At 38.6% G+C, this 25,296-nt stretch overlaps 1 protein-coding gene and 1 pseudogene across 4 annotated transcripts; both read left to right on the forward strand.

Annotated features, from left to right (window-relative positions):
- Positions 1 to 356: 356 nt before the first annotated feature.
- Positions 357 to 24,265, forward strand: LOC121999491 (annotated as a pseudogene).
- On the forward strand, positions 16,845 to 19,280 carry LOC122001673. Of its 4 annotated transcripts, none has more exons than XM_042556552.1 (7): positions 16,845 to 17,117; positions 17,219 to 17,627; positions 17,708 to 17,794; positions 17,871 to 17,995; positions 18,103 to 18,169; positions 18,253 to 18,334; positions 19,050 to 19,280. In XM_042556552.1, the coding sequence occupies exons 2-7, from the start codon at positions 17,546 to 17,548 to the stop codon at positions 19,099 to 19,101; spliced, it is 495 nt and encodes a 164-aa protein (XP_042412486.1). In that variant the 5' UTR covers positions 16,845 to 17,117; positions 17,219 to 17,545; the 3' UTR covers positions 19,102 to 19,280. The 4 variants fall into 4 exon arrangements, with proteins under 4 accessions (XP_042412486.1, XP_042412485.1, XP_042412487.1 ...); XM_042556553.1 differs by having other exon boundaries at positions 16,846 to 17,117; positions 18,272 to 18,334; XM_042556551.1 differs by having other exon boundaries at positions 18,253 to 19,280.
- Positions 24,266 to 25,296: the final 1,031 nt, after the last annotated feature.

The raw sequence follows: 25,296 nt of genomic DNA on the forward strand, positions 1-25,296 counted from the left end.
AAATATTAGAAATAAATTAATAGATATTAATAATTTTTATATTGATTTGACACATGTAAAGTTATTAGATACTTGTTTTGAGACAAACATTAAAATAGTTTGATTATCTCTTTTTTTTTCTCTCTATTTATGTATTTTGATAATCCAATTATTTTTCAAACCAAGTCATGGGCACCATTTTGACCTTATGAAAAAGTCCTGTAATTTCAAATTTTGATCTCCTAACTTAATATGACAATATCTTATATGCTAACCATGTTAACCACTAGATAGAATTATGTGATTCAAATCAATGGTTCACTCGAAAAAAGGTCAACCAACCTCTAATAATTAAAATAATTTAATTAATTAATTGAATGATTGGCCTTGAGAGCCTCCAGATCGGCCCAGATCCCTGCGTGCGAATAACCAGTCCGCCATGTTGCCGTGTGCTGCACAGGACTGAAGCGGTTGCACGTCTCTGGCATCCAAGATGTTGATGGTGAAGCCGTCAATACCCTCGCCAGGCACTGCCCGCGGTTGTCAGAGATTGCATTTTTGGATTGTAGCGAGGTTAATGAGGCTGCCTTAGTGAATGTGGTGTCGCTGAGATTTATCTCGATCGCTGGCTCTCCGGTGGGCTACAGCGTCATTATCTTGGAGTAGCCTCCCAAACCTGGACGGTTTGGATGTTCCAAGGACTGATGTTTCTGCAAGTGCTGTATTGAGGCTTCTCTCTGTGACAAGGAATTTGCAGGCTCTCTGCGCTCTCAACTGTTCTGCAGTTGATGAGGAAGGCAGACGCAATCCTAGCACATTCATCAACACTAAAGGGAAGCTTCTTCTTACCCAGTTTACTGATGTTTTAAGGGGAATTGCTTCTTTGTTCAAGCAACCAATCATGAATCAACAAACTCTAGTTGTGCAATGGAGAAATTTCAAGAAGAAGGATAAGAATCTGAATGATATCATGATCTGGTTATAGTGGATACTCTCGCACTCACTTCTTCGTGTAGCAGAGAGTAATCCACATGGGATGGATGATTTTTGGTTGAGACAAGAAAGAGCTCACAAGAGGATGTGCAAGAGAGAGCAGCAACAGGACTGGCCACTTTTGTTGTGAAGCAGTGATGCAAAATGGCGGAATACCTTTACTTTTGGAACTTGCTTCATCTTATCGTGAAGGTGTGCAGTCCGAATCTGCAAAGGTTCAGATTTGGGTTGACATGATAAATATTTTACTGAACTTTGGTCTTGATTGTTGAATATAAGTAAATGGAAAAGAGGTGGAAGAGAAAAGATGTTCCATTGTGAATGAGACTTTAGTTCTATATTGGAAATTTCATGGTATGATGATTGATTTATATTGATTCACATGCACTAAGGATGTGAACAAATGCATGGGGAGAGACTTTCTTTTACACGTGGGTGCGTAGGGGGTGCAAATCCAGGGTCTGGATTGAATTGACTCATGTTGACTCATGTACAACCACGACCTGTGCATGTTGAATGCTAGACTGGTTGGGGCAAAATTCGTCCAATTGGAATCAATATTTTGCCATAGTAGACGTTTCACTGCTCGGCTAGTAATGATCATTAATCGACCATTAACGCTGTCATTGATCTGAGCTCCTATATAAACAGAACACACATGCAGCGAAGCAAGCAAAAGCTATCCACCTAATTTCCCTCCTTTGTCGTGATACTCTTGCTCGGCAGAGTGCCCATGATAGCGATCAGGTGCCACTCAATTCACCGTGATCCCCACCAAGCACTGGTGACCACCAGTGCTTGGTGGGGATCATGTCACCAGTGCTTGGTGGAGATCACGGTCAAACCGTTGTATCCTGGGAAACAAACGACCCGAGTAAGCCTCGAAGCACAGCGGGAGGTGGGGGCGAATCTGTTTCAAGGAAATTGCGACTCTCGCAGGCCTCAGTCAGTTTTCCTGGCTGGTCTCTTCGTCCACCCGGTCGGCCAGTCTGTTTGCCAGATCTGTCTACTCACCCGGTCTGCCTTTCACCAGATATGTCAAGACTTGCTCTGTCGCTCTGCAGACCTACAGCTTAGCCGATCTGCCCACTCGGCAACACAGACCTGTTGCTCGGCTGATCTGCTTGCTCGGCGACTTAGTCCGCTCTTCTGTACGTAACAAAAATCAGCCCCTGCTTGCAGCCTGAGATCATCCGCTCAAGTCATCTTTATTGTAAGTTGAATTTAAATTTTGTGTAATTTTAAAATTTAGCTAACTCCCCAAAATCTCCGGCAACATATTGTTTTATCCAACAACCTTGAAATAGATTCGATTATGTTGAAATGGTCACAGAACGAAATGTTGAGGTGTAATAAACTCAACACATGCAAGCCCCCTCCGCCCCGATTGGAAATGTGCCAATCAACCACGGGGAAAAGCCAAAGAAGTTCAGTGGACTGAACTTCAAGAGGTGGTAGCAGAAGATGCTCTTCTACCTGACCATGCTCAACCTGGCTCGGTTCTTGACCAAGGACCCTCCCAAGCGTGCTGAGGATGCTGATGCGTAAACCATCAGTACAGTGGAGGAATGGACTTATTCTGAGTTCCTCTGCTGAAACTACATCCTCAACTGCCTTGCCGACTTGCTGTACGTTGTGTATAGCATGAAAAGAACGACTAATGAGCTGTGGGAGTCCCTGGACAAGAAATACAAGATGAAGGATGCAGGGGCAAAGAAGTTCATCGTGGGTCAATTCCTGAGATGGTTGACTCCAAAACGGTGATCAGCCAAGTCCAGGAGCTTCAGGTGATCTTACACGAGATCCACTCAGAAGGGATGGTTCTGAGTCAAATCTTCCATGTGGCTGCTATCATTGAGAAGCTGCCTCCCGGCTAGAAGGATTTCAAGAACTATATGAAGCACAAGCGGAAGGAGATGAATGTGGAGGAACTCATTGTTCGACTTCGCATCGAAGAAGACAACAAGAGTTCAGAGAAAAAACTGTTCTTTTAGGCTACTATGAAAGCCAATGTGGTCGAGCATGGTCAAAGCTCGAAACGGAAGAATCCTAAATCTTCCAAGATGGGAACCAGAGGTGGCATCAATAAAAATAAGTTCTCTGGGAAGTGCTTCAACTGTGACTAAGTGGGTCACAAATCTTCGGAGTGCAAGAAACCGAAGAAGAAGCAGGAGGCCAACCTGAACGAGGGACCAGAAATGGACGACCTCTGCGCTGTGGTCTCTGAGTTGAACATGATCGGTTCAAACCCGCGGCAATGGTGGATCGATACTGGAGCCACCAGATATATCTGCTGCAATAAAAAACTGCTCCACACTTTGAAGAAGTCATTGGAAACAAGTTGTTCATGGGGAACTCAGCAACCTCGGACATCATGAGCCAAGGAAAAGTAGTGCTGAAGATGACCTCGGGCAAGAACCTTACTCTGAACAATGTGTTGTATGTTCTGAAGATTCGGAAGAATCTAGTGTCTGGATCACCGCTAAGCAAGCATGGCTTTCTCATTATTTTTGAGTCGGACAAAGTTGTATTGTCCAAAAATGGAGGGTTTGTAGGAAGGGGCTATGTATCTGATGGGATGTTTAAGCTCAATGTAATGACAATTAGGCTTAAGATAAATAAACCTGAAAGTTCTTCCACTTATGTGCTTGAGTCTTCATATTTGTGGCATGATAGACTAGGATATGTTAACTACGATGTGTTGCGTAGATTAATTAATATGCAAAGTATACCTACATTTCACCTTGACCCAAAACACAAGTGTGAGATTTGTGTTGAAGCAAAAATGACAAGGTCATCCTTTCAACATATTGAAAGAAGTAACAAACCACTTGACCTAATCCACACTGATGTGTGCGACCTAAAAGGTACGTCAACACGCGGTGATAATAAATACTTCATCACTTTTGTAGATGATAACACAAAATACTGTTATGTGTATCTTCTCAAAAGTAAGGATGAAGTTATAGAAAAATTTGCTCTCTATAAGACTGAGGTTGAAAATCAACTTAGTAGGAAAATTAAGGTAGTTCGAAGTGACCGAGGCGGTGAATATGTATCACCGTTTGCTGAGTTGTGTGCTGAACATAGGATCAGACACGAAACAGCAGCTCCTTATACCCCTCAACAAAATGGAGTTATTGAGCGAAAGAATCGAACTCTAAAGGAGATGATGAATGCTCTTCTATTGAGCTCTGGATTGTTAGAGTCCATGTGGGGGGAAGCTATGTTAACAACGAATTACCTTTTAAATAAGGTGCCCCGGAAGAAAATATATTAGATCCCTTATGAGTTGTGGAATGGAAGACAGCCGTCCTACAAATATTTACGAATGCGGGGGTGTCTTGCCAAAGTGTCGGTGTCTAATCCGAAAAGGATTAAGATAGGACCAAAGACTATTGATTACATATTTAATGGATATGCACAAAATAACACTGCGTATAGATTTTGTGTGTATGAGTCACACATACCGGAGATACACAAGAACTCGATAATCGAATCGAGAAATGCCTAATTCTTCGAGCATATGTTTCCGTATAAGACTTGAGAGGATGTTAGCTCCTCGAAATAGGCAAATGAAACACAAGGCGAAGAAGAAGATGATGATGATAAGGAACCTATGGAGGTTGAGCCTAGACGGAGCAAAAGAGTTCGGGTAGGAAAATCCTATAGATCGAACTTTATCATTTTCGTGTTGGAGAGTGAGCCCTGAAGTTACTCATAAGCCGTAGGTTCTTCTGATGGACCTCACTGGAGAGAGGCAATTGCATCCGAGATAGAATTTATCTTGCAAAATCACACTTGGGAACTTGTGGATTTTCCTCCGGGAAGTAAACCACTAGGTTGCAAGTGGATTTTCAAGAAGAAAATGAAGTCAGATGACACGATTGATAAGTATAAGGATAGACTAGTAATCAAAGGATACCGACAACGAGTGTAGGATCGTGAGAATTCGATAGAGGGGGGGGGGGTGAATATCGATTCGAAAAATAACGAGTGTAAGCGCGGCGGAATTAAAAACAATAGACAAATGAACACGGTGTTTTTACTTCGTTCGGAGCCTGTGACGACTCATACTCGAAGAACCGTACTCCGTGAGTAATTTCGTTGGGAAATTTACTAGCAATTCGAAATAATAATTACAAAGACAGTATAAGAAATGCTAATAAAAAGTAAAACAAAGCTATACCGATAGAAGGAAAACTGCAAGGACAAGAGCGCGTTGTCAGAGCTTTGTTAGCGTCGTTGGAGCGCAGAGCAGCAGAGCAAGCAATCTAAGAGTTCTGAATTGATGTTGAAGCTCCACCCCTGGGGCTTCTTTTATATGCTACTCCGGGCGCCTTGATCCCTTCCGGGCACTCTGGTGCGACGTGGCAAGTCTAATTAGCGAACTCCACGTGGCGACGACTCGGCATGGATAATATTTGCTTCCGGGCCCCCGGATCCCTTCCGGGTGCCTGGACCTCCTATTTCCAGAAACTCCTTCTCCTGCAAAATAGAGTTAGTCCGAGGCAAATATATATATCCTGCAAAATAGATTGTTAGCACAATTAAAGTTCAATAAAGTAATATGATTTAATAGAGAAGAGTATGACTTAGATTCCGTCTTTCCAAGACCGGAATCTAGTCACGATCTCGACTTAGATATCTGAAATGGATCTAAGCCGGATCGACGCCTAATGTTCCATTCCCGGGAATGCGTCCTCGCAGTCACTCCCCTCCAGTGACTTACCTTACTTACCTACCAGACGTTCGGTCAGCCCGTTGACCCGTCTGGACTTCGTGCTAGCTATCCGGTCAGCCCGTCGACCTAGCTGGATTTCGTGCCTAAGCGTCCGGTCAGCCCGTCGACCTGCTTGGACTTCGTGCCAGCTATCCAATCAGCCCGTCGACCTAGCTGGGCTTCGTGCCAAACATCCGGTCAGCCCGTCGGCCTGTCTGGACTTCTCCTGCACACTCGATCAAAGTGTTAGACAACAACAAACTAACTTAACCTGATTTGTCATTCATCAAAACCTGAGTTAGACCGTTAGTGCTACCCGCACCAACAATCTCTCCTTTTTTGATGGAATGACAACCTGGTTAAGTTAGTGAAACAGATGCAAGAAAAAAACAAGTAAAAATGAGTAAATGGTTTTTAAGTTAAGTTTTGTGTTTTCAAATTGGTTTAGCTAACTTAGCTAACTTAACCACCTAACCCTCCCCCTTTGTCATTCAACAAAAGAACTAATGTCAAGTAGGCATAAATACAGACTTCAGACAAAGTAGAAAATAATGTCAAGTTAACCTAGGGGAGTTTAGAATTAAAAGATAGTTTTACCTTTATTTCTTAAATCCTTGAAAAATAACTAAGTCTTGAAAAATAGCTGATTTATAACTTAGTAACTTTGAAAAAAATTTTAAGTTTGCAAACATCACTTTTAAAAAAAAATTCAACACTAAGTTTTTGCAAATCAAATTATCAAAATTAAGTTAAACCTAATTTTTCAGAACTAGATTCAGGATAATTTTTAAAGTGAAGTTAAACATTAAAAAAAATGATTTTGAACTTTACTTTTAGTTTTCAAAGGAGTTTGGTAAAACTAATTTTGGTAAAGTAAGATCACAAAATAATTTTTAAAATGAAGGAGTTTTCAAAATAATTTTGTAAAATTCTTTTTCCAAAATCAAATTTTCAAAGTTCAAAAGTACTAGTTTTAAAGCCATGGTTTAAAATACTTGAAAAGTTCAGTTTTCAAAGATTAAGTAAAAAGGATAAAAAGTTTGTGATTTAAAACAAAAAATTTCCACAATTTTAAACAAGTTGATTTTGAAGATTGATTTTTAAACTTTAATTTTCAAAATTAAGTTTAAAATTCAATTTGAAAAACTGAATTAGTTTTATTTCTCCCCCTGAACCTGGCATTAAATCAAATGTCTAACCAGTTAGTTACTGACTGACTATCAAAAGATAGCAGCTTTCACTTGGTTAGTCAAGTTAAGTTCAAACTTAACTTGATTAATGTATATTTTGTATTTAACGCCCAAACTTATATCGATGCACTGAAATAATCATCTTAAGTCTTAGGCAAGTGGCCTATGCATCTCACCCCTTTCTATGTTCGTCAAACACAAGCAAGGTAAGTCTAGGGTTTTGGTGAGATGCTAAAAAACTAGTCCTATGGGTACATGCTTTCTAAGGATTTTGAACTAGTCTAAGGCTAAAAGTATTTTTTAAAAATCTAAAAATAGGAAAGTTTTGAAAATGAAACATGTTTAACCTATAATTTGAGAACACTCATTTTTGAAAATATTTTTGAAATTTTGAAAATCCTAGTCTATTAGGCACATTCCTAGTTTTCTACGCCAATTGCTAAATTCACTTTCAGGGAGTGGTTTGGTGAATATGTCAGCTAAGTTTGACTTGGACTCAATGTATTTGAGCTCAATGTCACCCTTAGTAACATGATCCCTGATAAAGTGGTGCCTGATTTTAATGTGTTTGGTTCTTGAATGATGCACTGGATTTTTTGTTAAATTGATTGAGCTAATATTGTCAATTAAAACTTTTACATTTGTGATTTTTAAGTTGAAATCTTTTAAGGTGTGCATCATCCATAATAATTGGGCTACACATTCTCCTATGGCTATGTATTCTGACTCAGTTGTAGATAGTGCAACACAGTGTTGCTTTCTACTAAACTAGCTAACAAGTGATGGGCCTAGTAGTTGGCATCCACCACTTGTGCTTTTGCGGTCTAATTTGCACCCAGCATAATCTGAGTCAGAATACCCTATTAATTCAAAGTTATTGGTCCTAGGATACCAAATTCCTACATTTGTTGTTCCCTTAAGATATCTAAAAATTCTTTTGACTTGAGTCAAATGGGATTCTTTAGCACAGGTTTGGTATCTAGCACACATACTAACTGCAAATAAAATATCAGGTCGGCTTGCAGTTAAGTAAAGTAGACTACCTATTGCACTCCTATAATACTTTAGATCAACTGGTTTTCCATTTGGGTTATTGTCTAAGATTGTGTTTACTGCCATGGGTGTTTTAATTTCTTTTGTATTTTCCATTCCAAATTTTTTAAGTAATTCTTTAGTGTATTTGTGTTGATAAATGTAATTTCCTTCATTTGTTTGTTTGATTTGTAATCCTAGGAAATAATTTAATTTTCCTACTAAGCTCATTTCAAATTCTTGTTCCATTAGGTTAATAAATTCTTCTAAAAAGTCTGAGTTAGTTGAACCAAATATTATATCATCTACATATATTTGTGCTATAAATATGTCATTATTTAGTAATTTAACAAACAAGGTTGGGTCAATTTGACCTTGGTTGAATCCTTTGGATGTTAAGTAAGATGTTAGCCTTTCATACCATGCCCTAGGTGCTTGTTTAAGTCCATATAATGCTTTCTTTAACTTAAAGACATAATCAGGGTGTTCTAGATTTTCAAACCCAGGAGGCTGACCTACATAAACTTCTTCTTTTATTAGTCCATTAAGAAAAGCTGACTTAACATCCATTTGATATAGTTTGAATCCCTTTTGGGCTGCATAACTTAGTAACATTCTAATGGATTCTAATCTGGCTACTGGGGCATAGGTCTCATCGTAGTCAAGTCCTTCAACTTGACTGAACCCTTTGGCAACTAGCCTAGCCTTATTCCTAGTAATTTCCCCAGTTTCACTTAATTTGTTTCTACATACCCATTTTGTTTCTATGATTTTCTTATCTTTAGGTGGTGGTACTAGATCCCAAACTTCATTACGCTCAAATTGAGCTAGTTCTTCTTGCATAGCGATGATCCAATCTGGATCAAGTAGGGATTCAGCTACAGTTTTGGGTTCAATTTTTGAAATCAAGGAAATTTGACTTAGGTTCCTAAAGGATGATCTGGTCTGAACCCTTAGGTCTGGGTCACCAATTATTTGATTAGTTGGATGGTTAGGGCTGACTCTTATAGTTCTAGGGGGTTGATTTTCTTGAGTGTGTTCATCTTCTTCATAGTCTAGGGATTGATTGGTTTCTTCAGAATTATTATTTTCAATAGGTTGAAGTTGAGTTTGTCCTTGGGGTTCTTCAAATTTTACATTTGTGGTTTCCTCGATTTTTAACGTAATTTTATTATATATTCTGTAACCCCTACTGTTTAGAGAATATCCTAAACAAATTTCATTTTCTACTTTAGAGGTAAATTTTCCTAAGTGTTCTCTAGTATTTAAGATGAAGGCTGGACACCCAAATACTTTAAAATATTTTATGTTGGGTTGTTTGTTATAAAATATTTCAAAGAAGGTTTTATTATGTCTTTTATTTAATGTTGTTCTATTTTACACATAGCAGGCTGTACTAACAGCTTCTACCCAAAAATATTTACATAAGTTATATTCATTTAACATAATTCTAGAGGCTTCCAGTAAAGTTCTATTTTTTCTTTCTATAATTCCATTTTATTGGGGGGTTTTAGGACACGAAAATTCGTGATGGTAGCCATTTTCAAGATAGAATTTGTTAAAATTATGATTTTTAAATTCTCCCCCGTTGTCACTCCTAATTCTTTTAATTTTAAGATCTTTTTCGTTTTCAATTTGTTTACAAAAGTTTGTAAAGATTTCAAAAGTTTCGTCTTTATGTTTCAAGAATTTTACCCAAGTATACCTAGAATAATCATTTATTATTACTAAACAATATAAGTTTCCATTTATGGATTTGACTCCATGGGAGTCAAAAATGTCTAAATGTAGAAGTTCTAATATTGGGTTGGTTTGTGGCTGATTGGTTGGTTTGTGAGTGGATTTTGTTTGTTTACCTTGTTGACAAGCATTACATATGGTTGAATCTAGGATAGGTAATTTTGGTAAGCCTCTCACTAGTCCATTTAATTTGCTTATATTTCTAAAGTTGGTGTGAGACATTCTCCTATGCCATAACCAAGTTTCTTCTTTTTGTGTTAAATAACACTTAATTGAAGAAGTGGTTAAGTTGATAGCATAGATGTTGTCTTTTCTAAAACCTTTTAGGCTTATAGTAGGATTATCTAGATGTTTGATTAAACACTCTGTGGATAGAAATTTAACCTTATACCTAGTATCACACAATTGACTTATACTCAGGAGATTGTATTTAAAATTCTCGACAAGTAGAACATTTGTAATTATGAAATCTATTTTCAATTCAATATTACCTATGCCAATTACCTTGAGTTTGCCGTTGTTTCCAAAGGCAACTGTTCCTAAGCTTTTGTAGGTGAGTTGAGTGAACTTGGTGTGATCTCCAATCATGTGTTTGGAGCAACCACTGTCCAAAATCCACTTGGTTTCCTACAATGAGTAGGAATTAAGGTTAGTCTTTTAAGATTATTATTATTATTATTATTATTTTTTTAAATTTGAAATTTGAAATTTAATTTAATTTGAAATTCGAAATTTAATTTTGATTTGAAATTTGAAATTTAATTTGAAATTCAAAATCTAATTTTAGTTAATTTTAATTTAATTTGAAAATTAATTTTAATTTGAAATTCAAAATTTAATTTTAATTAAATTTAATTTTATTTGGGATTCAAAATTTAATTTTAATTTGAAATTCAAAATTTAATTTTAATTTGAAATTCGAAATCTAATTTTAGTTAATTTTAATTTAATTTGAAATTCAAAATTTAATTTTAATTAATTTTAATTTAATTTGGGATTCGAAATTTAATTTTAATTTGAAATTTGAAATTTAATTTTAATTAATTTTAATTTAATTTAGAAATTAATTAATTTAATCCTTATTCATCTCACCCGATCTAGATTATCAATCAGGGAATCCTATAATTTTGTGAGATGAATTAGATTTAATTACAGAGTTTGGTTTAACTTGTGTTAGATTCAGATTTAGCTTTGGTCTCAACAAATAAACATTCTTCGGATAAACTTCTAAGCTTGGTGAGTCACTTGGACGTCATTAGAAGTAACCAACCTTTCGAGGTTTTCCGAATAGTCCTATCCACGGAGCTTAGTACTAAACCTTGGTCTAACTAGTTAGGATCCATTTAAAGGAAGCTTCGGTCGATTCCACTTGGCCAAATGCACCAGATTGAACCATATCTTTCTAGACATGCGATGTCCAAGCTTACCCAACGTACTATTGTAAAAAAACTTCACCAGTACCATGATTCAAGTTAAACTGGGTCCCTTTTTATCTAATCCTAATTACCCTGCCGGGTTAGTTTATTTAGGTTACCTTGTCGAGTAAGTTAGTTTTGAAGGTGCCAGCTATTCTGGAGCCTCCCCCTGAATTATTGGCCTTTAATTTAAATTTTCGTTTTAGGTTTGTGTCTATTTCTTTTATAGTTATAATTAACTTGGTGATCATTTATATTTTGTTGAGTTTTAAAATGTTTAAATTTTGAATTTTTTGATTTAGGTTTGTATTTTGGTTTTTGATTTGGTTTATTCGAGTTTATATAATATATTTTTTCTTTAGGTATATAATATTGATTAAGTCCTACTTGCGTGGTCAAACACGCTTTCAGAACCCAAGCTTGATTAGTTGATTTGTATTGAGTTATTAATGATTTAAAAGTTTTATTTGAGTTCGACTTGTATCCGAGTCCGGTTTTATTATAACACGCCTTTTGATTATTCAGGATTAAGTCTAGATTTTTTGATCTTGTTGTGAATTTTTCTAGCATTTCTTTTAACTTATTAATTTCTGATTTTAATGATGAATTCTCCTCAAGTGTTAGATCTTGAGTTGGATCTGAATTTTTGATTTGTTCCTTGAGGTCTTGATTTTCCTCAAGGAGTGATTTGTTTTCATTTTCTATTTTAATCAATTTACTATTTAAGCAGGAAATAATTTTTAAAAATTTTTTGTTTAAATTGAAATATACCTCATCCGGGCCTTCGGAAACGAGTACGGACTCGTGGCTCGATTCGGGTTCGGACCCGTCTTCCGATTCATCTCCCGATTCGTCTTCCGTTTCAGCTTCGCGGGCCATCAGCGCGAGGTGGCTCTGGTGCTTCTGCTCTTCTACCTCTGATCCGTTCGAGGAGTCATCCCACGTTGCTTTGAGGGCCTTCTTTTTGGTCAGCTTCAATTTGTCGAGCTTCAGTCTTGGGCATTCGTTCTTGTAGTGCCCCTTTTTGTTGCATCCGAAGCAAGTCACGTTCTTTTGTTCCGCGGGAGAACTGATCTTTTGAATGTCCTTGCTGAAGCTCCTTTTTCTCCTGGTGAACATTTTTCTTACCAAGTTCACCAGGTATTCTTCGTCTTCGAAATCTTGATCGGAATCTTCTTCAGATTCAGACTTGCTCTTCTTTTCTTTGGAGGAGCCTGCAAATAAAGCAACACCTTTCTCAGCTCCAGCATTAGTTTGTTCATGCAGTTCTAACTCACAAAAAAGCTCGTCTAACTTTAATTTAGATAAGTTTTTAGAAATTTTGTAGGCATCTACGATCGATGCCCACAAACTATTACGTGGAAAAGCATTTAGTGCGTACCTTATTAAGTCTCTGTTTTCCATCTGGTGGCCTATCGCGTGGAGCCCATTGAGGATGCTCTTGATCCTCGCGTGTAGTTGACTTGTCGTTTCCCCTTCCTGTATTTTTATACTAAATATTTTATTTAAAAGTAAGTCTCTTTTTGTTACCTTTGCGTCGCTCGTTCCTTCGTGCAGCTCAATCAGTTTATCCCATAATTCTTTAGCATTCTGATGCGGTCCGACCTGGTTCAGCTCTTCTCGTGTTAGACCGCAGTGTAGCGTGTTGATTGCTTTGTTTTCCGTCGACGCCTTTTTCCTCATGTCCGGAGTCCACTGTTCCGGGTCTAGTGGATTTCCGGAGTTGTCGACTGGAGCTCGGTAGGCCTTTATGACGCTGAACCATTGATCGTAGTCCGTCTTTAGGTACACCTCCATTCTTTTCTTCCAGTACAAGAAGTCATCCTCGTTGAATAGGGGAGGGCGTACTGTGCTGAAGCCTTCTAGTTGAGACATCCTGCACACAAGTAAACAACGACAAAAAAATATCCCAAGACTTGGTCTTGGATTAGCAGTGCAGGAAAAAATAATAGAAATATCTAAATTGGTGTTGCACCAATTTAGATTTAATTGCAACGAGAAAAAAATTCCAAAACAGGTAATAATATCGGATTGGAATTAAGCGTAAAACTGAAAACCAAAAAAAAAATAAAGGTTAATATTTCACCCCCTGTCTGATTGGTGGTTGCACCAAATCAGAGCGGTACCTACTCTGATACCACTTGTTGGATCGTGAGAATTCGATAGAGGGGGGGTGAATATCGATTCGAAAAATAACGAGTGTAAGCGCGGCGGAATTAAAAACAATAGACAAATGAACACGGTATTTTTACTTCGTTCGGAGCCTGTGACGACTCCTACTCGAAGGCCCGTACTCCGTGAGTACTTTCGTTGGGCAATTTACTAGCAATTCGAAATAATAATTACAAAGACAGTACAAGAAATGCTAATAAAAAGTAAAACAAAGCTATACCGACAGAAGGAAAACTACAAGGACAAGAGCGCGTTGTCGGAGCTTCGTTAGCGTCGTTGGAGCGCAGAGCAGCAGAGCAAGCAATCTAAGAGTTCTGAATTGATGTTGAAGCTCCACCCCTAGGGCTTCTTTTATATGCTGCTCCGGGCGCTTGGATCCCTTCCGGGCGCCCTGGTGCGACGTGGCAAGTCTAATCAGCGAACTCCATGTAGCGACGACTCGACATGGATAATATTTGCTTTCGGGCACCCGGATCCCTTCCGGGCGCCCGGACCTCCTATTTCCAGAAACTCCTTCTCCTGCAAAATAGAGTTAGTCCGAGGCAAATATATATATCCTGTAAAACAGATTGTTAGCACAATTAAAGTTCAACAAAGTAATATGATTTAATAGAGAAGAGTATGACTTAGATTCTGTCTTTCCGAGACCGGAATCTAGTCACGATCTCGACTTAGATATCCGAAATGGATCTAAGCCGGATCGACGCCTAATGTTCCCTTCCCGGGAACGCGTCCTCACAGTCACTCCCCTCCAGTGACTTACCTTACTTACCTGCTAGACGTCCGGTCAGCCCGTTGACCCGTCTGGACTTCGTGCCAGCTATCCGGTCAACCCGTGACCTAGCTGGACTTCGTGCCTAAGCGTCCGGTCAGCCCGTCGACCCGCTTGGAATTCGTGCCAGCTATCCGATCAGCCCGTCGACCTAGCTGGGCTTTGTGCCAGACATCCGGTCAGCCCGTCGACCTGTCTGGACTTCTCCTGCACACTCGATTAAAGTGTTAGACAACAACAAACTAACTTAACCTGATTTTTCATTCATCAAACCCTGAGTTGGACCGTTAGTGCTACCCGCACCAACAACGAGAAGACATCGATTACTTTGACACGTATTCTCTGGTGTTGAGAATAACTTTCATTAGAGTACTGTTGGCTATCGCCGCTCTATAGAATCTCGAAATACATCAAATAGATGTAAAGACTGTCTTTCTAAACGGGGATTTAGAAGAGGAGATCTATATGGAGCAACCTGAGGGGTTTTCTGTACCAGGACAGAAAAATAAGGTTTGTAGATTTGTGAAGTGATTATATGGCTTGAAACATGCACCAAAGCTATGACATGAAAAATTTAATAATGTCATGAAGGAATGTGGATTCAAGATCAATAAATGTGATAAATGTGTCTACATGAAAGTCACAGAGAGTGATTATATCATCTTGTGCCTCTATATAGACGACATACTTATCATTGGAAGTAATGATAAGATAATAAAATCCACAAAAGGTATATTGAGCTCAAGATTTGATATGAAAGACATGGGCCTAGCTGATGTGATTCTAGCAATCAAAATTCTTTGAACAACAGAATGACTTGTCCTTAGTCAGTCTCATTACGTAGGTAAAATTCTTAAGGAATTCACCAAGGGTGATACTGCGTTGGCACGAATGCCAATAGATACGAGTCAACATCTATCAAAAAATTAAGGTGAAAGTATCTCTCAATTAGAGTACTCTCGAGTGATTGAAAGTCTGATGTACTTGATGAGTTGTACACGACCAGACTTGGGCTATGCAGTAAGCAAACTGAGTAGATACACGAGTAATCCCGGTGGTGAGTACTGGAAAGAGATAACAAGAGTATCGAGTACTTGAGGTATACTCGTGAATATGGACTGCACTATACAAGATATCCTGCTGTGATCAAAGGATACAACGATGCAAGTTGGATATCTGATATAAAAGACTCTAAGTCTACGAGTGGATATGTCTTCACTCTAATAGGTGCAGTCATTTCTTGGAAATCTTCTAAGCAAACCATAATAACCAGATCCACGATAGAATCTGAGTTTGTAGCTCTTGACAAATGTGGTGAAGAGGCTGAATGACTACGGTAATTCTTAGAAGATATTCCACGATGGTCGAAACCTGTGTCGGTAATTTACATACATTGCGATAGTTAATCAACAATCAGTCGGGCACAGAGCCATCTGTATAATGGTAAGTCTAGACATATATGTCGTAGACATAATACCATTAAACAACTACTCTCAACGGGAGTTATCACTGTTGACTATGTGAAGTCAAAGGATAACCTAGCGGATCTGCTAACCAAAAGGTTAAATCGAGAGTTAGTTGCAAGCTCCTCACGAGGAATGAGCTTGATGCCGTTGTCAGCGATCAGTGTAGAGGATACCCAATCTATGCTGATTGGAGATCCCAAGAACTAGGTTCAAAGGGACAACTAATCTGCACTGACTAGACACAATGAAACAGTGATTAGACCAGGGTAAGCCGATGAGCTTTTAATGATCAAGAAGAGTAGATGACAACTCTTAAGGGATCACCTATGTGAGAAAGAAGTGGAGCTGCTTCGAAAAGAATTGGAGACATAATTCATAGAGCTTCTCACAGAACCAGGCATGTTCATAGCTAAGAATGAACATACTCATGAGAACTGAGTTATATCGGGGAGAGTCTTGGGTGAGATTTGTCACTGCTTACATAGACGGTAGTATAGTTCAAGGACATCGTGTCTACTATCAGCTAGTAAGCAACCAAATCTTCACAAGGGAAGGTTCAAAGGGTAAAACCTACCTATCCTATACTTGACTCAACTGCTGAACGCTATCACATATCTTATCTCCATTCATGTGGGGGATTGTTGAATATAAGTGAATGGAGAAGAGGTGGAAGAGGAAAGAGACTCCATTGGGAGTTTTATGACATGATGGTTGGTTTATATTGATTCACATGCATTGAGGATGTGAATAAATGCATGGGGGAGAGGCTCTCTCTCACGCGTGGGTGCGCAGGGGGTGCAAATCCAGGGCCCGGATTACACTGAACCATGTTGGCTCGTGTGCGGGCACGACCTGCGCGCGCCGAATGCGGACTGGTCAGGGCAAAACTCGCCCAAGTGGAACAACCAACGTTTTGCCACGTAAACCTTTTGCTGCTGTAACGGATGCATTAAGTTTTAGATTAATGCAGAATCTAAACATTCGAGTAATAATGAGTGAAATAGTAGACGTTTCACTACTTGACACTACAAGAAAATTGGGATTTTACAACACTTAAAAGACAACGTTTTTTTTAAAAAGCATTGTCTTTTTCTTTTTAACAACGCTTTTAGTGAAAAGTGTTGTCTATTTCTTTATTTTTTTTACTAATAGACAACACTTTTTTAAAAACCATTGTCTATTAGTGATTTTTATGGGTCAAACACAACGCTTTTTGAAAAGCGTTGTCTATTAGCATTTTTTTATTGTCTACGACAACGATTTTTAAAAAACGTTATGTATTGTTAAACCCTCATCTAAATCTGGGATAATACAAACCGTTGGATCAAGTACCCTTAGGTTTCACTCTCACAACTCCTCATCTCATGCTTATCTTCCCGAACCCCTCTCACAACTCCTCATCTCATGCCTATCTTCCCGAACCCCTCTCACGCCCTCTCCTTCCAACTCCTCTCACGTCCTCTCCATCCAACTCCTCTCTAGCAAACCCTCTCCGGCAAACTCCTCTCTACGAACCTCCTCTCCTCTGAATTCCTTCACCTCTTCGTCAAATAGCAAATGCCCTAATCACTCCGCTCTTGGATCGCTGCCCTCCGCACTTGGCCTCCTCTTTGGAAGATCGATATTTGCAGCTCGGTCTTTGTCTTGCTCTAGTTTGTCGGAGAAAATTGTTATTGACGGCCTGGGGGGATTTGTTTAAGCCGATTCATCCTCGTTTCGTCTTTTTTTTTTGTTAGGGTTTGCAAAGGCGGAAAGCGGTATGGAGGATGGAGAATCGCAGAGCGTATGAAAGGAACAGGGAAACGGGTCGTCTCTTTGCTTCCTCGTCGCTCGCTCTGCCACCATGCGAGGCGAGCAAGGCCGATCCGTTCGTGCTTTCTTCCCCGAGTTAGATCTCATCCTTGATCGAGCCGAGAGCCCTTTGGGTGCGATTCGAGGCAACACAATTATGGATGATATCGCATCCATTACCATTTTTGACTGAAGCAGCTTGTTGTTTGATGATCTGCCGGAACTTGAGATTTTGAGTGCTCAGTTAAAATAATTTTTGAAACTCCGTACTAATGTCCTGTGGAATTTGTAGGAGCGATATGTGGCAATGGAAGCAAGAAGAAGAATGTTGCCTGCCAATATATTCCCAATTTGGTTTGTTTTCTACAACTAATTCTTCTTCTTTTTTTTCCCAAGGGAATTTACGTTTTAGTACCTATTTCTCAAATTCACAGCTTTACCTCTATGGGATGATACGATGGGAAATCAAACTCCACTTCGAGGATTTGGTGATTTCGACTTAGACGAATTGGATTTTGGAGGTGTCTTTGTCAACTTTGCCTTCTCTTCTGACTGTTTCAAGTCCTTCTAAATCTCAAGTGAGATAAATGGTAGCAGATGAGGTCGAGAAGGGCGTGGAGGAAGCAAACGAGGCATCAAGAGTGAAAAGGCGTCGTGTTCTAAATTTTTTTTCTGATGATGATGGTGCCACAGCCGTCAATGAGCATTTGTCCTCTGAAGTAGTTTGTTCCAAGACTGTTTCTTCAGATAGATAAATTAGATTCATCTTAATACTTTATTCAAATTAGGCTAAAGCATCCACTTGGTGCGTTTGATTTTTTTACTTTAGGTTCGAGAGGACTCGACATCAGCAAAAATATGCACACAAAATTTACAGTCGAATCTCACGTGTTCAGGTTTTAATTTTCTTACCTCGCAAAGAATTTTTCTAGCAGTAGATGTGGATTTCCAGCTATTCTAATCAAAGAATTTGTGATAGATGATAGATTTCTTTTCAGTAATGAAGTCTTGGATCCATCCTCAGATGAATGGATGGAGAACTATTTCAATGATAGTGAGATGTATTGCAACTCTAAATACACATCTTTTCCTTTCCATGCTTCATGGTTGAATTTACATAGTTGTTATATTCTGTTGATAATCTGGTGTTGACGTGATGTGATTAGATGCTCAGTCAGTAACTTGTTTCTTGCGTTTTAAGTGTACCAATGGGATGAACTTGTTTAGTATATATTGCAAGTTTAAGGACTCAATTGAAACAAAAAATATAGCAACCTGTTTGAGTTTTAGACGATAAGTGAAGGGCCATCCTTTCTTTGCACTCTAGAATCAAAGCCATGCATATTTTATATGTATAGTTTAGTACACTGGAAAACTACATTTGCTATTGGAAAATTTCAAGTTAAATTGTGTTTGATAAAGCTACAAGTTCTGCAAACCAAAGAAATCAGAACATATGCTGATTTCGACTTTAGTTCATGTGTAAGAACTCAAATGAAATATATGCTGTTCTTTTTGCACTGTATCTCTAATTATGTATTTAGGTCTCACAGTGGTTTCCCTAGCATCTCCAATTATGCTATTCTTTTTGCTATATTTCCATGGCGGAAACAAAGTAGCACATGTATTTTTCGTTTGCTCTATTCCCTGTTATTTTATGCTTAATTCTTTTTCTCTTAAAAGTTATTGTATGGTGTGAATTGTGACATTTATTTTCAGCTATTACCACTGAAAATTTCTTTTGCATAATACTGATGGTATTGTTTTCTGTGACAGATACATAGTGGTAGGTGTTTTGTCCCAGTCTCAAGCCGTCAATCCATTTTGATCTATATATCTAGTAGAAGTAAGCATGCAGATCGTTGTCTTCGAGACTGGCTAGCTATTTTGTGTTTTTTTTTTTTATTTTAAATTTGAATGTCACTAACTACTTTGAAACAGAAATATTTAGTCTTTGTGTATAGTTGAATTCTCCTGTAAATACTAATACTTTGTCATTGAATTCCATTGTTTGGTACGAGTTTGAAATCATTAGCTGAGCTAATTAATGCTATTTTATATGTCAAATTCGAATCTGGATATGGTAAAAGAAAATTAATAGTTTTGTAAATATAAAAAAATGATTTTGTAAATAGATTTTTTTAAATTTTTTTAAAAAGACAACGCTTTTAAAGCGTTGCAAAAGTGTTGTCTTTGCCAAAAACAACAACGCTTTTAAAGCGTTGCAATAATGATGTTTTTGCAAAAAATACACAACGCTTTTAAAGCGTTGCAAAAGCGTTGTCTTTGCTTCAAACGACAACGCTTTAAAAGCGTTGTCGTTGAGCAGACTTTTAACAACAGTGCCTTTAACAACGCTTTTTCAGGCACAAAGACAACACTTTAAAAGCGTTGTCTATTAGCTTTTTTCTTGTAGTGTGACTAGTAATGGTCATTAATCGACCATTAACCCTGCCGTTGATCTGAGTTCCTATAGAAGGAGTCCGCGATCATAGGCAGAGAACACACACAGCGAAGCAAGCAAAAGCTATCCACCTCATTTCCCTCCTCTGTCGGGCTACTCCTGCTCGGCAGAGTGTCTGTGATAGCGATCAGGTACCACTCAGTTCGCCGTGACCACCAGTGCTTGGTGGGGATCACGGTTAAATCGTTGTATCCTGGAAACAGACGACCCGAGTAAGTCTCGAAGCACAGCCGGAGGTGGGGGTGAATTTGTTTCAAGGAAACTGCGACTCTTGCAGGCCTCGGTTAGTTTTCTCGGTCGGTCTCTTCGTCCGTCCGGTCGACCTGTTTGCTCGCCCGGTTGGTCAATTTGCTCGCCAGATCTGTCTACTCACTCGGTCTGCCTTTCGCCAGATCTATCAAGACCTGCTCTGTTAAGACTGCTCTGTCAAGATATGCTCTGTCGCTTTGCAGACCTGCTCAAGTCGCTCTGCAACGCAGACCTGCAGCTTAGCCGATCTGCCCGCTCGGCAACACAGACCTGTTGCTCGGCTGATCTGCCTACTTGGCGACTCAGTCCACTCTTCGGTAAGTAACAGAAACCAGCCTCTACTGGCAGTCTGAGATTATCCGCTCAGGTCATCTCTATTCTAAGCTAAATTTAAATTCTATGTAATTTTAAAATTCAGTTAACTTCCCAAAATCTCCTGCAACATATTGTTTTGTCCAACGTTGATTCGATTTTGTCTATTTGCATGTGTAATGTGTAGGCTATTGCAAACTTGTCAGTGAATTCCAAAATCGCAAACGCAGTTGCTGACGAAGGGGGCATTGGTATCTTATCCAACCTTGCTAGATCCTTCTGCCGAACCTTTCTGTTGGAGAGGAGCATAAGGTCTGCTGTTCAATGGGTATTTGGAGGCTATCGTAGTTGGCTTATTCATCAACATTGGTTGTTTTGGTTTCAGGCAATTATTGCTGAAGCTGGTGGAGTAAAAGCGTTGGTGGATCTTATTTTCAAATGGCAGTCTGGGGCAGATGGAGTTCTTGTATGTTTCATTTACCTGTTCTATTGTGATTATAAGAAAGTACTTAAATACACATGTTTATTCTCAAATTAGGAACGAGCATTTCCTGTCATCAAACTTCATCGCTTACAAAATCATTATATGCCATATCTCAAACTTGGAAAACAATCTGAGATACTCCCTAGGAGGAAAAACCCAGACAACAACAACCTACGCCATTGCTTGTTGATTGCTTTGTTGCTATGGGCATGATTTAGCAGGATCTTTTTATACATTTCACCAGGAAAGCTAAGGAAGTCTGCGCACCCCTATATTGATCTATTTATTGCAACTTTAAATATGCTAACAAACATGTACTTGGTAGGACATACATCATTTATTTTCACTATAGAGTAGAATAGGATTCAATTTGCAGGATATTTTAGTAATTGGTGTAAAGGTAATTTTTTTTTTTTGTTCAGTGGGTTTGGTTGTTAGGTTAATGAGCTTTGAAGATGTTTCTAATCTTTGCCTAATCCCTTGACAAGGTATCTTGTTGGTGTATGGGGTACTATATCTTGGTTATGAATTTTGGATCTTCTTTCTCTTCCCTTTCTTCCTATCTTCTCTTCTGTCTCTCTTCTTTCTTTCACCCTAGTATTCCCTCCCAAATATTTCTCCCTTCTCCTCTTTTGTCGATCTACATAAAGTTGTGTTGGAATCTAATTCATCTTCTCCCTTTTATTTTCTCTCGTTCTCTTTGCTTTTCTAACCTAAATCTTTTGTCTTTATTTTTTTTTGTCGTTTTGTGCAACCTGCACAATTGGTTGACCGCCAATCGCAGATTGGTCCATCTGGCCTCCACTCAACCATCTTTTCATAATCGACTAGGATTGCGACCTCCTTGTCTTCATGAGATCTCCAAGCATGTGTTCATTGCCGTTCATTTAAGATCCATGATGTCCAAGAAGGCATACTCTCCATTTGTCATATCTTTATAATTCATTTATTATGCACACGTTTTTTCTTTGCCTATGGAGTTTGGTTTATTGTAACTATTATAGCTTATCTATGTAAACATCCTCACGTATGAAATAATAACCTATTTTTCACTTTTCCAATTTATAGGTGAGATACATAAAATAACAAAATAAAGTATTGAACAGCTAGCATCAGAAATGAAAACAGGCAACAAATGGATTATCACTCAGGCTATTAATCTGAAAGCTGTAGTACCTTGCAATCACCAATACTCTTGATATATGTAAAAAATACATTAAAAAAAAATTAAAATAGGAACTTTTGAATTTGGAACATTACTTTCTTTTGCTTGCTTGGCCTGATGATATATGATCTTTGGTGAGCATTATGACAATAATAGATATTGCTATGTCCAACACCCAAAGGTAGGAAATTTTGAGTTAATTTTATGGAATTGATCTGGTTAGTTACTATTTTTTTATTTTCTGGGACTGGTGATTTAAGCTGCCTAAGGACTTTTGATTTAGATTTGTGGTGTTGAAGTCTTGCAACATGGTCTCTTTTTGCTTCTTTTAGTCTATCCTAGGTGATGTGATTTGAAATTCTAGGATCCCCAATTGTACATCACTAATTTCTTCCCTTATCTTTGGCTGCTCGAGCTTGGCTAATTTGGCAGCCCATGGTGACAGCAACAGCAATAATGCGGCTGTCGGTCAAGAGTCCGGTGCACTTGAAGCGCTAGTGCAATTAACTTATTCTCAAAATGAAGGTGTAAGGTATTTGTCCTTTTGAATTGTCTTCTCAGAATTCATCTTCGAGTTTCTGAATTGTTATGTTTTATCCTCTTTGGCCTGCATTATAGCTAGTTTTTCTTCCAATATCTATAAACACTTGTATATTTCATCTTATTATGAGGTTTTTATCTTCATTTTTGTTTTCAGAACACCATTTTTTCAGCATTGCTAATATTTTATATAATAGTAAAATAATTTGTCACTTGCCCAGCAAAGAAGCTGCTGGTGCCTTATGGAACTTATCTTTTGATGATAGAAATCTGGAAGCAATTGCTTTAGCTGGTGGAGTTGAAGCCTTGGTATACCTCTTTTAATCATCCAGTGTAATTTTTTCCATCTCGAGTTATGCTTTATTTCTTATTTATCTTTGTTTCTGAAGAACTTTGAAGGTCCATATTCTCTCTCTTTTTGGATGATGCTATATTTTTCCATGTTTTGATGTAGCATGATTTTTACTTTGTGACATCAAAATTCTGAAGAAGATAATAATCATAACTAAAAGTATAGAAAGGGTGTCATAGCCCATTAACTAGATCAGATTGCTTCAGTTCAAGTCCACTGAGCTATCATCATCATGATCAAGCTGTATCTATCCAACTATTTGGCTCTCCTATATTAATGTTATCCCTCCATTGAGCTTTATGCAAGACTACATTGCTAGTAAAATGATCGATCACATTTAGATGATCACCTAGCCCACCCTTTGTTTATCTAAGTGCTCCCTGTGGTAAAGGCCCCTCATGGCAGAACATATAGGTAATGATTTAGTCATATGATAAACATCATAAGATCCATGCTTATAGGGATTTTAGTCGTACGTCTATTATGAAGTGGCCTAATTTGAGTTCAACATGAATCGTAGCTCAGCCAAAATCCCACTCAATAAGATTTCAAATAATTCCTAATTATTTGAGTCAACTCCAAAGCAGCCCCAATTAAATGAATTCTGCCTTAATTAAATCTCAATCTTTGCAAATTAATCAAATGACCTCCAACAGCAGAAAATTAAATCAGGGTATAACAAGTTTGCTTCCATTTTCGTTCTACTTGTTCTGCAGATATTATGCATAAGAATTCCTTCGACTGTATCAGCATGTCTTATTATTTATACATGATAGTCTCTTGAATTTCTTGTTTGCTGACAATTGAACTCTGTCACGAGTTCTATGATCTCCATTCTCAATTTTCTCCTTTCCCCCTAACTTTATAGATGCAAATCTTGTATTTCATTTGTTTTCCCACTCAATTCTGTACATTGATTTGATGGTTTAAATGTAACAAATCCATTCTTTTTTTCCTTCTGGATCCTGGATTTGTAGATTCCATTGTCTTTGCCACTGTTTGCATACTTTTGGTTCTTACTAGCTGCTTTCCCTTGTTTGCAAAAGGATAAAGTTTATGATTGTTTCACAATAAACTTTGACACTGTTATTTATTTTGTTAAAATTTTCAGGTGACTCTTGTACATTCTTGTTCAAATGCTTCCCAAGGCCTTCAGGAAAGTGCTGCAGGGCCTTTGTGGAGTTTATCAGTTTCAGAGGTGACTAGGTAATTTGTTATTTTATCTTAGTTGTTTCAGATAATTCTGTAATTGTGAATAGATGAAATGTTAATTGCAGCTTCTATTTGGTTATTGTCATAACAATGCATAAACCCCACTATCATCATCATCAAACTCTGTGTGCCCTTATTTAAGGCTAGCCACATGTATCATGTGTCCGTACTGTATCACTAGTTATTTTCAAATCAATTAGTTTTGTTATGTCAATCAAATTTTTCTTTAATGTTCGTGCCATCTAAATCTATTTATCTAATCGTTTTATTATTGAAGTCACACCTAATTGTTCTTAGTTGTTGGTAATTCATCCCCGGATTATGATGTAACGATAGAGTATTTAGGTTATCATTCAGGTATCCGTAGTTTAAGGCCCAGCTATAACGAATTTGTAGAAATTTGTCCTTTAAATGGGGCCCACAATTAAAGGATGATGAGTGATACGGTTGGTAACGGAGGGGCCCGAGAGGAAAGGGTGAGAAGGGTCAAGGCCATATGGCGGTCAAAAGTCAAGAAGACATGACAGTCAATAGTCAAGCTGACTAGGCAGTCAAAGGTAAGCACAGGGGGTAGGCAGGGGTCAGACAGGCTTATCGATCAAGGGGACAAAGTAGTTGAAAGACAAAGGAAGACGACAGGCGGAGCACTGGGCATAAGTCGGAAGTAGCAGAGCCGTTCGGAGTCAGCTCGGTCTGCAGGTCTGCGATTCAGAGGCCCAGAGGTGCAAGTCGCGAATCATAAGTCGGAAGTAGCAGAGCCGTTCGGAGTTAGCTCGGTCTGCAGGTCTGCGATTCAGAGGCACAGAGGTGCAAGTCGCGAATCATAGGTCGGAAGCGGCAGAGCTGTGTAGAGATGGCTCGGTCTGCAGGTCTGCAACTCGAGGAGCCGGAAGTGCAAGTCACAACTCATAGGTCGGAAGTGTCAGGGCTGTGTAAAGACAGCCCAACCTACGGGCTTACAGTCGAAGGCCAGCAAATACAGGGTGCAGAATACAGACCGTGATCGGCAAGGCTATTCAGGGATGGCCCGATTAACGAGTAACGCTTAGAGGCGAGATCTGGTCGAGGGGTGTAAGGTAGATGCTGACAGCGATAAATAGGATGAGCCGAGTTGGGCAGGAGTTGAAGCATCACAATTGTCCGTCAAGGGTAATCATTACATACCAGCAAGATGTGTGAAGGCGGAGGTTTCTAAAGGAGAAGATGCTCTCAGGACCAATAGCGGCCTGACAGGTGTCCTTCACT

Source organism: Zingiber officinale, chromosome 7A (assembly GCF_018446385.1).
Source record: "Zingiber officinale cultivar Zhangliang chromosome 7A, Zo_v1.1, whole genome shotgun sequence".
Lineage (NCBI taxonomy): Eukaryota > Viridiplantae > Streptophyta > Magnoliopsida > Zingiberales > Zingiberaceae > Zingiber > Zingiber officinale.